The following is a 17,381-nucleotide window of genomic DNA, read 5'->3' as shown; positions in this document are numbered from 1 at the left end:
GGGGAAGGAAGTTCTTATGCACGATGTCCAAAGGTGCCCCCCATGGCATTGCAGTGTGCAGCACAGCACATAGATCCAAGTGCAGGATGAGGGGAGGGAAAAGGGAGGCCAGTAAAACTACAAAAAAAAAAAAAAAAAAAAAAAAAGGGACTGGCCAAACAGGGGCCGGGGGCGAAACAACGCTGGTCAGCATGCCGCAGACCGTTCCTAGGTCCTGAGGCATGGTAGGTCGTAGCTGGGCCCATATGCTCCGTCAACATCTCCAGGAAACGAGCCCCCACAGCCAGATGAGGTGAAGTACAGCAACTCCGTAGCAGGCAGCGAGTATATGTATATAGGGTCATCCAGCCATGGCTAAGGCAATGAAACCAGCATCAGGAAAAAGGGGGAAGCAGCCGTGGCCCGGGCCACAATCTCAGTCAAGGTGAGTGGATAACAATGGAAAGGAGTGGGAAGAGGCAACAATCGCTTGAGAATAGGCAGTCTCCGAGTCAGGCGCGGGTCTCGAGGTGTTCCAGCCACGCTATGGCAGCTTCCGGATCGTCAAAAAAGTGAACCCGATCCTCACCTTCAACCCGGAGCCGGGCGGGGTACAGCATTGCATATTTGAGATGCTTAATCCTGAGTCTACGTTTAGCCTCCATGAAGCTCTTCCTCTTTCTCTGGACTTCAGCCGAGAAATCTGGGAATATGGCCACCCTGCTGTTGCCCATAGGGATATTCCCCTTCTCCCTTGCCAGGCGGAGTATAGCGTCTCGGTCTCGATAATTCAAAAACTTGGCCATAAAGGTGGGGGGGGGGGGGGGGGGTGCTCCCTGAGGCGGAGGGCGGCCCGACAGACGGTGGGCTCTCTCCACCACAAACGTGGGGGAGAACGATTCCCGACCATAGGCTTGTATCAGGAGGAGATTTTCCAGATAAGTGGAGGGGTCTTTTCCCTCTGAGCCCTCAGGGAGACCTATAAATCTGAGGTTGCAGCATCTCAGGCGGTTCTCCATGTCATCTTGCTTAGAAAGAATTTGAGATACCTGGTCCTGCAGTCGAGCAGTGGAGTGCTGCAGTGGGGGCAGGGAGTCTTCCACCCCACCGATCCGGTGTTTCGGCCTCCGCGACCCTCTTCCCGCAGCTGCTTCATGTCCTGGTGGATTAGTGAGATATCCACCTTGACCTCATCAATTTTGGAAGTCAGAGTGGCCTGGCAAGCGGAGATCGCCTCAAGCACAGTCGCCGTGTCTGCTCCTCCCGTCGATCCCGCGGCCCTGTCCGGCTCGGCGCCATCTTGGGTCGAGGCCGCTCCAGTCTGCCGGCGGAATTTATCCGGTTTAGCCGCTGTTTCCGAGGTTTTCTTCCGCGGCGACATGGCCCACGGGGAGCGAGGTATGTACCGGAGAAAGTGGTGATTCGTAGGGGGCTGTGAGGGTGCAGGATGTGAGGAATAGGATGTTCGGTTGACGGAGCTCCAGCTACTCACGTCTTACCGCATACTGCGCCAGGCCACGCCCAAAAGCTTCCTATTTTTGGCATTATTTTTCTCTCCTTCTCTGGAGAGCTTTGTGTTTTTCCTGTAGTTGGGCTTTTTCAGCTCCTCATGTTTTATTTTTGGCTTTAGGACTCATAATTGCTTAGCAAAGTGCTGAATAGTGCTTATTTTTCAATATGTGAATTTTCAGGGGAGTATGGGGGTTCCAAGATGAGGTGGGGCGTGCAGGGTGCAAAAGGCACTTATAGGGGTTATCAAAGTGCTAGGGTGCTTTAGAACATCATAGATTTCTTTCCTCTTCTATGACATTCATAGGTTTGTAGCGTAATTAAACATTCAAAGTTCACATTACGTCTTAAAATTTATCAGAATGGGGGTAAGGTGCTACGTGCTATATATTCCACGAGTATCAATATACCTTTACACATTAAACCTCGCAGGTGCATGGACTGCAGTTTAATTATAAACCACTGATTTAGGTTCCTGGAGTTTTGCAGTGTGCACTGTACCAACATGGTATTAAAGGAGAAAATTCCTTTTCCTGATTATGCTGGGCACTTAAGCCCTCCACTGTCCTCTCCCAAACCCATTAATTTAGGCGGGGGGAGAGCACTTTCAATTCACGTCTCACTAAACACTTTGTATTTCAGTCCAATTTATGTGGCACACTTGCATCCTGTACTTATTCGTCCTTCTCTGTGCAGATTGCCGATTGTATAGGAGACATGCTTATATTAATAACTCATTTAAATTAAAGTTAATCCAGACATTGTTTTTCCACTCACCCCTCTTGAACTTGCCCTCCTGGGTGGTTTCCTGCAGCCTGCAGGTTCCGTTTCAATGCCGTTTCAGTGTCTGTCTCCTCTTGGATTCACTGCCTCCCACAGCAGCCCCAGCACTCCTCCAGCTCTACCGATTTTTTCCCCTCTTACTCTCAATAAACGAGCAGCCCCTGCAGATCCATCCTCGCTTCCATCTCTGGTCTATCACTCCGGGTCAGCAAGGCAGGTAGCTCCCTTGTTCCTCTTTCCCTGCACCGATTCCGCCTTGTTACACCTTCAGAGCTGTGAAGGTACTCTGAGCAAGCCGAGTTCAGGCCCCTCCCTCTGTGAATGTCCATCTGAAATTTCTGAACCCGCACAAAGTTGTTCAGAGGCTTGAGACCCATGATCGAACGAACCTTGCCTTCCTTTCTGGGAACTGTAAACAGATTTGAATGAAAACCTTGGATACGTTCTGACTATGGAACCGGCACAATAACCCCTTCTCTGCTCGGTAGAGGCCCTGTAGCCGCTCTGGAGACCAGCCTAAGTGGGAAGGAAATAACCTTGCCAGAGAGACAAAGGACGAAACTCGATCTCGTAACCAAACCAAATCGATTTGCGGACCCGCTTACTTCTTTGGATGCCCCTTCAGGCTGGGGAAGGCTTGTCTGTGGAACCAGAAATGCCTACTTTGGACTTACCATTCCAGGGTCTCTTGGAGCCTCTCGCAAGTTACGAGTGGATCTCGAGCCCATTTCGTGTGATCCAGATGGATAAAAGGGCCGCTTGCGACCCGAAAAGAAAGGACCCCACTTACGGTGAGGTTCCTTGCCCTTAGCAGGCTCCAGGAAACAATGTACTCTTACCTCCCACAAGACCCTTAAAAATCTCTTCCATAGAGGCACCAAACAGACGGTCTCCTATAAAAGGAAGATCAGTCAGCACCTTCTTTGAAGCTTGGTCAGCCGACCAGTAGAAGGATCACCGCCGTCACCGAAACCCTGCCGGCCAAGGGGGCCGCATCCAGGGATGCATCACAAATATACTGTAAACCCCTGGGACAACTTATCGGCCAAGTTCACCAGCTCAGAAGGGTGTTGACTCCCCTCCAGATCCTGGCGCAAAATCTTAGCGCTTTCAGTTAAGAACTGGGATACCAAGGCGATAGCCAAAACCAGTCTCAAAATTGAACAAGCCACGGTGAAAAGGTATCGGACCAGAGCCTCCGCTATTTTGTCCACAAAGTCCTTCAAGGACGGGGAATCCTCCAGCGGCAAAAGTGTGGCCTTATTTAGCCTGGAAACTAGAGAATCCACCGATGGTGGAACTGGTTTCTTCAGACGAGACTCCTCAAAGGGATATCTCCTAGCAAAATGCTTCGGTATTCCAACCATGCATTTCGGGGAACCCCCCTGACTAGTGACAATCTCGTCAAAATAGGCAGGAAAGGGAAACAACCTTAGTCACCTTGGAAGATTTCTGGGTGCCAAACTGCACCGGCACCGCCGACTCAGGGGCAGCTGAGCCCTTAAATTTTAGTTTCCCACACTGCCACAATCAGAGCCTCCACAAGCGTTTTTTCATGCGCGGCTGAAGACGACGACTCATCCTCCCTATTCGAGCACTTCTTGCCAGGCCTCCATTGCAGGGCCATATCTACTTTGGCTACCAGCGACTGCAGGGCTGCCGGGGCAGACTAAGATCAAGAGGGTCCTGCAGCTTCCAGGAGTGGATTGGGTGGTTAAACACGCTCCAGAGGCTCCATGACCATAAAGGGTTAATCAGAACCACGCTAAGAAATTTATTTTTTTTCCAAGAAAGAAAAAACAAGACCCCTCCCCCTGTGCACCACTGGGGCACCCCAAGAATTAGCGCACCTAAGGCGCTGTATACAGCAGAGGAAGGATAGAGTACCCCCAGAGACTCACCACCTGAGCTGGAGAGTGCCAAAACGGTTTGCCACACTGCTAGAAAGAGGAAGAGTAAACGCTGACCTGACACTAGAGGCCCCCCCACACCCTTAGCACTGCATCAGACTACAGGAGAATGGCCGCCAGTAAAACTATGGGGAAACCAAAAACTTGGCCGCCGAAACCAGGAATACCAAATACACGGCAAAATAGTCGCACCACGCAGCGCTGCACGGGACCCTGGACCCCAACGGAAGCACAGAGACCCATGTACGGATACCCCCCACCAGAGGGCCGGTAGCGGCGCCACCCACTACTTCTCCGGCCCAGCACCATACAGGCTCCCCCAGTCAATAACACCCATGCCCCCCCCCTAATGGGGCCAGGGGAGGGGACAGATGAGGGCACCTACACAGAGGAAACCCTGCTAAGAAGGGGAAAAGTATGAGGGGGAGGGAGGAAGGGCACAGGTGGGGCCTACTATGCCCAAGGAGGGCCCGCGACCACCCCAACAATTCCGTGGGAAAGGAGGGGGGACACTACTCACCATACCACGGTCACCAGGCAGGGGCTACTCCTAGCAGTCCACTGCACCATCTTGGAAAGGGGGTGCTGCGGCCTTAGGTATGCTGCGACTCTGACCGTGACCAGGGCTATGCGACCTCATGAGGTGTTTCCCTCGCTGGACAGCCCAGGGCCAGTGGGGTTATGTCGTGGCCAACCTAGCACAGAGCAAATAGTTGGACACACTAAGAGGCCTGACTGGGAAGGCCATAAGGATCTAGAATATCCAGTGCGTCGCCCAGTCTGGCTGTTGATTGTAGTTTACATAGGAACAAAAATAATAAAAGAAAAATTTTAAAAAATCCAATTAAAAAAAGGGAAAAAATGCCAGGACCGGAGATCCCAGGAAAGAGCCAGGTCCTTACTCCTGACTAGGCAGAAAAAAACTGGAGTCCTACAGCAGGAAGTGATGGTATACCATCCAGAACTGCCCCAAGGACGTACCCAAAAAAGGTTTCTGCCTAGTCCTACTCCTAAAGAGAGAGAGCATAAAGCCCAATAGTCTAAAGACTTGAAGCTGTGTCTGTCTGAACGAAACAGAAAAAAGCATTTAGACTTGCATGTAAATTCCACATCTTGGAAGTACAATACAGGTCACACGCTGAGTATTTATAAATACTGGATTACAGGTTGGGCATCCCCCTTATAATCTAACCCCACTCCATAAGTATTCAGTTTTGTAACAAGTAAAGCACTGTAATCCAGGCATAGAAGGGAGGGTGACCCGTGTACTGTATAACAAGATATGGAATTTACAGATAAGCCAAAATTCCTCCAATCTTAATCATACAGGAAAGAAGGAAAATATTAATTCACCATAGGCTGTCCCCAAGCAATCAATGAGAAGGGTGGGCAACAACAAGGAAAACAGAAATGTGCCAACAGGCTCCAAAAGGGTTAACAGACCAATCTTCAAACTGCCACAGCAAGAACCATGCGGCCAAAACCTGCATCTGCAGAAGACTGGACCATCCTCCTTGAAAAAAAAACCTTCAAGGTTTAAACGGAGGACCAAGGGGCAGCACTACAAAGCTAGGCAGAAGGGACCTGGTGCTGGAATGCCCAGGAAACGCTTACTGACCAATGTAGCAAGCACATAACTGGACAGCAACAGCTTTATCCTTTAGAATTTAAACTGTGGAGAGGAGTTGTCTTATCTGTCTTGTGATGGTGGACTTGCAGGATGTCCCAAGCAAGCTCTTCATGGTAGGACAAATAGGAAGTCCATCTTCCTGATAGAAGCTGCTGCCCTGAGGTAGACAATGACAGCGCTGAACTTTGGCCATGTCCAGGCAATAAAGAGAAATTTCCTTTGGGTGCTTTGAATCAGGGCACAAAGATGGCACTTGAGCTGTAAGATTGATGTCACTTTTGGACAAAAATATGGCCTTGGACACAAGACTACCTTATCTTTGTGAAGACCGACACATGGCTGATGTGATGGCCAACAAGGTATCTACTTTCCAGGAGAAATCTTCCCTGATGGGTTCAAAGGGTGGTATCTGCAGTGCAGAGAGAACAAGGTTGAGGGCCCAAGGTATCATGTGGTGCTGAAAGAGGGGGCCTGATCTGGGATACAATTTGAATCAAGGTTTTGACCACGGAAAGCAAAGTCTGAGGTTTTTGAAAAAAAATTGGACAAGGCTGAAATCTGTCCTTTTAGAGTGCTTAAGGTAAAGTCCTGATCGCAGAAAAGTTGAAAAAGCAGACAGTGTTTTTGAGCCCTGGATAGTGATGGCTGTATTAAAGCAGTCAGTTGTCCAGGGAATTGTGATATAGCTGCAAAAATTTCTGCCTTGATCAGGTAGGCCCACTTGTATGCCTGAGATACTGCTAGAATTGGATGCAGAGGCCAGTGTTAAAATCAAGTCCAGCTCTAACGCAAGGAAAGTATCTTTGAGGCTGAGTGTTATGCGGACCTTAATTTGAGCTTCTACATGAGCTTTTGCTGTAGCTTCCTTTCGTCTGGTTTCTGCCCTAGACTATTCCCCTGTAGAGTACTCACAGAGTAGGATGGGAAACCTATAGTACGCTTGTCCAAGGAGGAGTATGCAACTCAGGTAGAGATCATCCTGTAGCAAAGCCCTCATGGCAAAGAGCAAGAGGAAGTGCCCAAGTACCTTATAACAGGCTCTAGGCGGTAAATTGTGTGACTTGAGATGTAATAGAACACCTGGTCATCTACCCAAGACTAAGCTCTGAGTGGTTGAGTTTTATTGCCTGAAAAGTTCACATTCCAAACACAGTCCTGGGTTTTTACATTAACAGTAAGATACAGGGTGACCCTGAGTTAGCCGACTACATTGCTGGTCCTTATATAGGGTCTAGGCTTTGCATACCACAGTAGTAACACTCCTGGAGGGGGCTTTAGGGTCTGGGTTTCATAGGCACGGACCACAGCCCTGGATCTGTACAGCACCCTGTGGCTAACTACATGCCCTGCATAAAGTGCTGAAGTGAGCGCCCACATAGGATCCAGTTATCAAAGCAGCGTGGTGTCTAGGTGAGGTTCCCAAGGTGCACCAATTCACATGCATGGTTTCTATTGTTGTATAAGACAGTGAAGTGGATTGAAAAGTTTGAGCATCTCAATAAAAAAAAAAAAAAAAATTAAAGTTGTTAAAAAGTAAACTTCCTCTGCAATCATTTACCTAAAGTCAAGCCTATAATAAGGCTTACTTACAGGTCGTGTAAATATCTCCTCATATTTACATGACATTCAGCCAGTATTATCACTGGCGCATGTGCTCTGAAGTAATGGCCACAGGTATCGCTCCTTCCTCGCTCCGTGCTGTGGACATCGGCTCTGGCGCGCATGCGCGGGAGTGACGTCATTGCAGCTCCAGCCAATCAGCGCTGGAGCCCGGAGAGTTTACAACCTCTTTAAGCTAGGAGTGATTTCCCTGTACGGGATTTGAGGTCCATCACCTTAGGACATTAGCAAAAAAACTGAGGAGGTCCAGGGGGCGAGTTCTTAAAAGCTTGCCAATGTTTAATCACCTGAAGGAATCAGCCTATGCGCTAGGGTCTACCAATATCCCAAGTGTATCCTGTAGGGTACGATTAAGATGGTAATTGAGCTTCAAAACCGAGCAAACCAACCAGGGGTCTTCAATTTTGTTAAATATGGCTACCAAGGCTAACATGTATACAATCGTGTTCCCAACATTTCTGCCTTTACTCATGGAGGTACAATTAACTGACAGGTCAACACAGAGCATTCACCTAGACCAGGACTTGACAAATTTGCCTGAAATCCAGTTAGGAGCCAGTTTTTTTTCTTTACTAACAACCAAGCTTTATTTAAAAAAAAAAAAAAATTAACTGATACTAAATTTACACATAAAGACGACTAGAACCCCACTCTATATAGGGCAATCGGATGGAAACAGACCATCTGTGTTTCCATCCAATGCCATCTGATAAGATCCAAGGGATGGATAGAAAATAGAACCACCATCCGTCTGTTTTTTGGCGGACAGGATCAGATGGCGGCAGATTACCGCTCCATAGAGTAGACAGAAGTGTCCGATCTGGTCTGCCTGAAAAACTGACAGGCAGGCCTGATCAGACAGCCTGTGTGAAAGGGGCCTTCGGCTGCGTGACTGTGGCATGGCAGGGAGATGATGAAAAAATATATATATATATATATATATATATATATATATATATATATATATATATATTTTTTTTAAAATAATTTAAAAAATAAATAATAACCACACTTCCTGTCCACTTACCTTTAAGCAAAGGTAAGTGGACAGGGAGATGAAGCCTGCAAACATTTCCGTCTCATCTCCTCTTGGGAAGGAGATGGGCAGGCATTGAGAACAGGCAGAACTTGTCAAACTCCCGGCCACCAGAAGAGGGCACCAGTTCCCCGTTGGAAACGTCTCTCACTGAAGAAGGCCGAAAAGCCGCGGCCTCAATTATCGGATGGCGCGGTAGTCCGCGCACTCGGGGAGAGGGTGGGGGCGCAAAAGGGACAGGAAACCTCCTGCAGTGCACCCCAGGGGCCAGGTCGCTAATTCTAGTCGCCAATGCGACCTGGCGCCCGGGGTTTGTCGAGCCCTGACCTAGACCCAGTTTACGCTAATCAGGAGAACATATACATTATCTCAAATAGAATAACAGCTTACCGGTGAGACAGGATTTGATCCTTCCACTGGCTGGCAAGCCTCAGCAACAGCCCGGACATGGCCATAACCAATCGCAGTTAGCAGCAATTTGGCGACTTTCAGTGCATTAAGGTATGCACTTCTTCTTGTTTCCATATCAGCATTTGGCAGGAAGTTATTCCGAGTAAGCATGCTCAACACAAGAGGCAAACCACCACTTTTGAGAAAGTTGTACTGAAAATCACTTGCATCTTCTCCCAGGGGAGCATTGGCAGGCATCAACAAGGCATAAACAACCTAGAAAACAGAGATATGTGTACTTTTTGGGACACTTACTGTGACAACAGAAAAGCACATCTCTGACACAAGCACAAGTAGGTCACTAACCTCTGTCAGATATAAAACTTGAGATGCAGATTGGCCAAAAAATAGCGAATCTAAGGATGAACTCAAGCTACTTTCTCCAAGTTTAGCATGATCTAAACAAATTGCTCGGAGTTTCTCTACTATAGTATTGTCTGAAATAAAGCACAGAAATGTCTAAGTTGTAAAATACATAAAAGCAACACGTGAAATGTATACAAGTACAGTCTCACCAATTACAAATCTACAGACACAAAGGAAGCTTCAGTTTTGAATAAAGGCTTTAATTTTGAAAGGCAGAAAGTAAGCAACGATCTTATATGTAGAAGTATAATATGATTCATAATTTAACATGAAAGATTAATGAATACCATAGGCTGCCCAAATCTCTCTCACTTGAATTTGTGACCCGTGTTATGCTATGAAACGGTGATAAACAGTGGTCAAGGCATCAGGGTAGTAAGTGATGGCTGGCCAACTCAATACTCATTTGTAAAGTAAAAACAACATTTATATGCTCCTAGGGTCCTATGTTAATATTTGGGTAAAATATTTACATGGGGAAGGGAAGGAGCCAGATCAGGGCCTAAACAAGTGAGATTTCTGTATAGACTGTATTTTACAGCTTGATTATAATGGCCTGTTCACCTCTCTGACCATGTATGCTTCAACAAACAACCAAAAGTGCATTCATTTGTTTACAGTATTATATTCAATGGTAGTAGAGGTCTCCTGTAACATTTTCACATTAGCATCCCGCTTCTCCACCTCGCCCATTTAGAGAACATTTTGCAAACATTAAATGGGGATTAAAGGAGTAGCGATGACTACTTAAGTGAGCATTGGCCAGGTATGGTATATGCATAGTTCGATTGGTCCAAGCTAGACCAGTGCAACTATATATATATATATATATATATATATATATATATATATATATATATATATATACACACACACACACACACACACATACATACATACACACACATACATATATACCTGGAATTTTTTACAAGCCTTTTAGTTTGGCCTTCATGTGCGAATAGGACTGGTAATAAAAGCGGTTCTAAAGGCTCCAGGCTTTTTACCTTCATGCACGCTATGCATGAAGGTAAAAAACATATGTGTGCAGTAATCCCCTATTAATCCCCCCTAATAGCTGAGCCCAATCTTCCTTCAGTGATGTGCATGGGAGCCTCTGCTCTCTGGGGATTTCTCCTCTGAGGAGAGAAGGGGTGGGTGCGGCTCTGTGTAAATGGACACAGAGCTGTGGCTTGGGAGTGAGCCTGCTTGGCTGACCCCCATTGCAAACTGCTTGCTCTGGGGGCACTCGGCAGGAAGGAGGGGCCAGGAGCACCGGCAAAGGACCAGAGAGTAGGAGGATTGGGGCTGCTCTGTGGAAAAATCACTGCAAAGAGCAGGTTAGTACATCATGTTTTTTTATTTTTGTCTTTAATATTACTGTAATCGCCTAAATTTGAAGACTTTACATTTTTTGTATTGTATTTTTAACTTTTCGGCCAGTGCACTAGGCATTTGTGCAGCAATCTTTCCAGTTTCTTTTTGCTCCCTAATGCACTAATGAAAAAAATCATCTTTACAGGGCTCAGTTGCTAATGCGGAAATAGGAGACTCGCCCTCCCCTTTGAATGCTCAAAGAATGTTTAAGCAGAAATGATAAATGTTTCTATTTTCCAAATAAAAAGCTTACATTGAGAATTAAAGAAAGAAATTAGGATTTTAGTAGTCCCCCTAAAAACTGTTTTCTTGAGACCCTTTACCAGCTTCCTGTCCAGCCATAGTACAAACAGTACAGACCAAAAGTTTGGACACACCTTCTCATTCAACGAGTTTTCTTTATTTTCATGACTATGAAAATTGTAGAGTCACACTTCAAGAGGTAGTCACCTGAAATGGTTTTCACTTCCCAGGTGTGCCCTGTCAGGTTTAATAAGTGTGATTTCTTGCCTTATAAATGGGGTTGGGACCATCAGTTGTGTTGTGCAGAAGTCAGGTGGATACACAGCTGATAGTCCTACTGAATAGACTGTTAGAATTTGTATTATGGCAAGAAAAAAGCAGCTAAGTACAGGAAAACGAGTGGCCATCATTACTTTAAGAAATGAAGGTCAGTCCGAAAAATTTGGAAAACTAAGTGTCCCCAAGTGCAGTCACAAAAACCATCAAGCGCTACAAAGAAACTTGCTCACAAGCGGACCGCCCCAGGAAAGGAAGACCAAGAGTCACCTCTGCTGCGGAGGATAAGTTCATCCGAGTCACCAGCCTCAGAAATCGCAGGTTAACAGCAGCTCAGATTAGAGACCAGGTCAATGGCACACGGAGTTCTAGCAGCAGACACATCTCTTGAACAACTGTTAAGAGGAGACTGTGTGAATCAGGCCTTCATGGTAGAATATCTGCTAGGAAACCCCTGCTAAAGAAAGGCAACAAGCAGAAGAGACTTGTTTGGGCTAAAGAACAGAAGGAATGGACATTAGACCAGTGGAAATCTGTGCTTTGGTCTGATGAGTCCAAATTTGAGATCTTTGGTTCCAACCACCGTGTCTTTGTGCGACGCAGAAAAGGTGAACGGATGGACTCTACATGCCTGCTTCCCACCGTGAAGCATGGAGGAGGTGTGATGGTATGGGGGTGCTTTGCTGGTGACACTGTTGGGGATATATTCAAAATTGAAGGCATACTGAACAAGCATGGCTACCACAGCATCTTGCAGCGGCATGCTATTCCATCCGGTTTGCGTTTAGTTGGACCATCATTTATTTTTCAACAGGACAATGACCCCAAACACACCTCCAGGCTGTGTAAGGGCTATTTGATCAAGAAGGAGAGTGATGGGGTGCTGCGCCAGATGACCTGGCCTCCACAGTCACCGGACCTGAACCCAATCAAGATGGTTTGGGGTGAGCTGGACCGCAGAGTGAAGGCAAAAGGGCCAACAAGTGCTAAGCATCTCTGGGAACGTCTTCAAGACTGTTGGAAGACCATTTCAGGTGACTACCTCTTGAAGTGTGACTCTACAATTTTCATAGTCATGAAAATAAAAAAAAAAACCTCTTTGCATGAGAAGGTGTGTCCAAACTTTTGGTCTGTACTGTAAATGTAAATTATTTTACATAAAAAGTAAAATACAAAAATAATTTTCATATTTACCCAATTAAAGTAATTTTTAAAGGCAAAAAAACAAACATGTGCTTACCTGATCTGTGTAGTGGTTTTGAGGGTGGATATACCTGTGCGCCCTACTGCATCGTCCGCTCACATTAACAGCTGTCATTGTTTGCTACTGTGTGAGCTCTGTAATTGGTACCAGGGCCAATCACAGAGGTAGTTATGAGGAATTATAGCATCACAACTGTACACAAATTTCATGATTGAAACCTTTACACAGTTTACCAACTGCTTATTACAGTGATCATTACCGCAATAAGTGTGTAAAAAAAAAAAAAGTATTGACCGATTCGACCCATACCAGTAAAGTGTCACTATGGTAACATTACATTAAACAAAAACACGTTAACATACTCTCACCAGTCAGTGTTCTTGATCACCCCCACACTAGCTGGGGAATCCTGGTAACAGCCACACCAGTTACAGTATCCCTGGTCACCCACCACCACACCAGTTACAGTGTTACAACACCAGTGAAAGCCAGCAAAGGTGTCCCTGATTGTCGCCACACCAATCCCAGTGTCACCTGACCAGCATAAGTCAGCAGCAATGTTCCTAATTGCTGCCACACTAGTCCCAAATGTCACCAGAACAGTGCGGTCAGCAACTATGTTTCTGATCACCGCCACACTAGTGCGGTTTTGCCTCTGCCTTCCACCCGTACTGACCCTGGCATGTTACATTACCATATTTCTGTATGTTGCCTGGACCGATCCTTCGCCAGTTTGCTGACCAGGTCACTGCCTGCAGCTTGAACTAACCCATCTGCACATCCAACCAACTATGTCCCTGTGAGATACCAGTCCAAGCCATACCTTGTGTACAACTGCACTACTGGAACCACAGAACTCTTGTTCTTCCTTTCTTCAGTACTTCCATGTCAGTGAACATGATATTCCTGGGGGTAGCAATGTACCTGTAGGCTAGGCTTGCTTGGCTTATAGGAACTGGGACTGCTATAGGTGAAGCTACACTAAGCTATATTCCCTGACCAATGGTATAGAGGCGACCATTTAACCGCTTCCATACAGAGCAGTTAGACACCCTTCCTGCCCAGACCAATTTTCAGCTTTCAGCACTCTCACACTTTGAATGACAATTGCTCAGTCATGCTACACTGTAACCAAACAAAATTTTTATCATTTTTTTCACACAAATAGAGCTTTCTTTTGGTGGTATTTGATCACAACTGGGGTTTTTTTTTTTTGTGATATATGCAAAAAAAGAGCAAAAATTTTGAAAAAAAACACTTTTTTAGTTTCAATTATAAAATTTTGCAAAAAATTAATTTTTCTTCATACATTTGGGCCAAAATGTATACTGCTACATGTCTCTGGTAAAATTAACCCAAATTAGTGTATATTATTTAGTCTGTGTGAAAGTTATTGAGTCTAGAAGCTACTGAAAATTGATCACACCAGATGTACTGACGGCCAATCTCCTTTCTTGAGGCCCTGAAATGTCAGGACAGTACAAATTCCGACCAAATTACCCCTTTTTGTAAAGTAGACAGTCCAAGGTATGTAGTAAGAGGCATGGTGGGTTTTTTGAAGTTGTAATTTTTTCCCACAATTCTTGGGAAAATTAAGAAAAAATTTTTTTTTCTTTTTTTTCCCACAAAGTTGTCAATTTATAAGCCATTTGTAACACATAGCATGTACACAGCAAAAATTACACCCAAAAATGGATTTTTGTAAAATCTTACCGTAAAATCCTTTTCTCTTAGCTCATCGACAGACGTAGTCCTCGGTGATACACCACCTACGGGTTATGTTACCTCCGCAGGAGCAGGACTAGACAGGAAATTAAAAAGCTCTGGCCACACCCTAGGGGCAGTCCCAGAGGGTATATCCTCTCTCTCTCTGCCTCAGCAAATCAGTTATGTGAAAAAGCAGTGCTTAGAGAATTTAACCCAACCCAACTCCAAAACAGAGGGGCGGGGACTACGTCTGTCGATGAGCTAAGAGAAAAGGATTTTACGGTAAGATTTTACAAAAATCCATTTTTCTCTAGCGCTCATCGACAGACGTAGTCCTCGGTGATACACCACCTACGGGACGTCCCAGAGCAGTATCACAACTGAGGGGTGGGAAAATGGAAATCAAATCCCAATCTAGAAGGCCCAACCGGTGCCAACTAGAAGTTTACAATGCTCATCCTTTATGATGAGACTCAACAAAAAAAGGAGAAAACAAAATTTTTTTTTTTTTTTCAAACAGAAAAAAACCCTCGAGGTAGACCACCGGTCTCCTCAAATTGCGGCCTGCAAAACCTTGCGGCCAAATGAGGCATCCGCCGATGCCGTCACATCAATTTTATAGAATTTTGTAAAGGTATGTACCGACGACCAGGTGGCCGCCTTACATACCTGGACCACTGACGCCTGATGGCGAAAGGCCCAGGAAGTACTGAGCGCTCGAGTGGAGTGCGCCCTAACAGGGAACGGAGGACTCTGACCCTTAATAGAATAAGCCTGTACCACCGTTTGTCTAATCCATTTGGCAATGGTCGCGGCAGATGCAGGCAAACCCTTTCTGGGGCCATCCGTGATCACAAAAAGTGAATCCGTCTTACGGAATGATTCCGTAGATTTCAGGTATACCCTGATTGCCCGAACCACATCTAAGGAATGCAACGCATGTTCCCGATGATGCTTGGGCTGAGGACACAAGGAAGGTAGTACAATATCTTCATTCAGATGAAAATCTGAAACCACCTTGGGAAGAAAAGATGACTTAGGATGAAGTACTACCTTATCCCTATGAATCACTAGGTATGGTGACTGGCATGATAATGCAGCCAGTTCTGACACCCTGCGAGCAGAAGTAATAGCCACCAAGAAGGCCACCTTCTGGGATAAAGTAAGCAAGGGAATCTCCCTGATGTTTTCAAAAGGAGGTTTCTGTAGAACCGACAAAACCAAATTAAGATCCCAGGGCGGTAAGGGCGCGCGGACTGGAGGAGCCAGGTGCCGCACCCCCTGGATGAAATTCCGCACCAAGGATTTGGTAGCTAAAGGCTTCTGAAAGAAGATTGCTAATGCTGAAACTTGACCCTTGATGGTGCTCAAGGCTAGCTTCTGCTCAACCCTCCTAACTAGACAGAAAATAACTGATTTGCTGAGGCAGAGAGAGAGAGGATATACCCTCTGGGACTGCCCCTAGGGTGTGGCCAGAGCTTTTTAATTTCCTGTCTAGTCCTGCTCCTGCGGAGGTAACATAACCCGTAGGTGGTGTATCACCGAGGACTACGTCTGTCGATGAGCGCTAGAGAAAAATACATTCTGCTACTCCTTCCGAGTATGGCGATACCACATGTGTGAGACTTTTACACAGCCTGGCCACAAAAAGAGACTCCACGTCCAAGAAGCACATTCAGGCGTTCTAGGAGCATAAATACACATAAAACTTTCTTACTACCTATCACACTTTTCAAGGCCCTAGAGCACCAATACAATGGAAAAGTCTACAAAATGACCCCATTTTGGAAAGCAAACACTCCAACGTATATTCTATGAGGCATTATAGGTCGTTTGAACATATTTTTTTCCACAGGTTTTTGGAAAATGTGGGAAAAAAATGAAAACTTTTTTTTTTTACACAAAGTTGTCAATTTATAGGATATTCCTAACACATAGCATGTACACAGCAAAAATGACACCCCAAAATACATTCTGCCACTCCTCCTGAGTATGGCAATACCACATGTGTGAGACTTTTTCACAGCCTAGCCATATAGAGGGGCCTAATATCCAAGGAGCATCATCATGCATCCTAACCACTTGCCTAGGCCTATTTTTGACATTTGGTGTTTACAAGCTAAAATCAGTTGTTTTGCTAGAAAACTGCTTAGAACCCCCAAACATTATATATTTTTTTTTAGCAGAGACCCTAGAGAATAAAATGGAGATTATTGCAATATTTTTTATCACACCGTATTTGCGCAGCGGTCTTCCAAACGCAATTTATTTGGAAAAAATTCACTTTTTTTAATTAAAAAATAAGAAACCAGTAAAGTTAGCCCAATTTTTTCCCATAATGTGAAAGAAAATGTTACGCCGAGTAAATAGATACCCAACATGTCATGTTTCAAAATTGCGCACGCTCACGGAATGGCGACAAACTTTGGTATTTAAAAATCCCCATAGGCGACAATTTAAAGATTTTTACAGGTTGCCATCTTTGAGTTACAGAGGAGGTCTAGGGCTCAAATTATTCCCCTTGCTCTAACGATCGCGGCGATACCTCACGTGTGGTTTGAACACCGTTTACATATGTGGGCGGGGTTTCTGTATGCGTTCGCTTCTGCGCGCGAGCTCAAGGGGACAGGGCGCTTTAATTTTTTTTTTTTTTTACTATTTATTTTATTTATTATTTTTTATTTTTACACCGTTTAAAAAAAAAAAAAATTGATCATTTTTATTTCTATTAAAAGAAATGTAAATATTCCTCGTAATAGAAATAGGCACGACAGGACCTCTTTTTTGTGAGATCTGGGGTCAAAAAGTCCTCAGATCTCACAAGTACACTAAAAGATAGAAAAAAAAAACAATTATTATATAAAATGAAAAAAAAAAAAAAAAAAAAAAAAAAAAAAAAAAAGGACCTTTAAACCGGTTGCTAGGCAACAACATTTTCCGTAGCTCCGGTCCTCCAAGACCATAGAGTCAAGTGAGGGCAAGCTTGCCCTCACTCGACATCCTGTCTGTGAGGATCCGGGACCGGATCGTTTTCCCCGCTGCCGGCGGGTCCGGTAAGCGGGGAAAAGGACCGAAACGCGGCGGGAGGGGGGGGGGCGCCTCTTCCGCCATCCCGGAAGGGTGATCCCACGGCGAATCCGCCGCTGGGACCACCCTTTTCGGAAAGCCAACCGTCCACCGTTTAAAAAAATACCAGGGTTATGGCAGCTATCTGCTGCCATAACACCGGTATTTAGGTTTAAACGGAGGACGTATATAAACCTTTTTGGACTTGGACATGGTGGCTGTATG

General features: G+C 45.4%; 1 protein-coding gene across 4 annotated transcripts in view; it reads right to left on the bottom strand.

Moving 5' to 3' along the window:
* The window catches only part of USP9X (ubiquitin specific peptidase 9 X-linked), a 593,271-nt gene that overhangs the window by 191,108 nt on the left and 384,782 nt on the right, over window positions 1–17,381 (bottom strand). For all 4 annotated transcript variants that reach the window (XM_082246987.1, XM_082246989.1, XM_082246990.1 and 1 more), the window contains exons 22-23: window positions 9,224–9,354; window positions 8,858–9,133 (exon numbers count right to left, since the gene is read on the bottom strand). In XM_082246987.1, coding sequence (XP_082103113.1) covers window positions 8,858–9,133; window positions 9,224–9,354 — 407 coding nt within the window. The remainder of the gene's footprint in view (window positions 1–8,857; window positions 9,134–9,223; window positions 9,355–17,381) is intronic.

The sequence above is a fragment of the Pelophylax lessonae genome (assembly GCF_965119305.1).
Source record: "Pelophylax lessonae genome assembly, chromosome: 2".
Lineage (NCBI taxonomy): Eukaryota > Metazoa > Chordata > Amphibia > Anura > Ranidae > Pelophylax > Pelophylax lessonae.
This window is presented reverse-complemented; position numbering and strand designations above follow the sequence as displayed.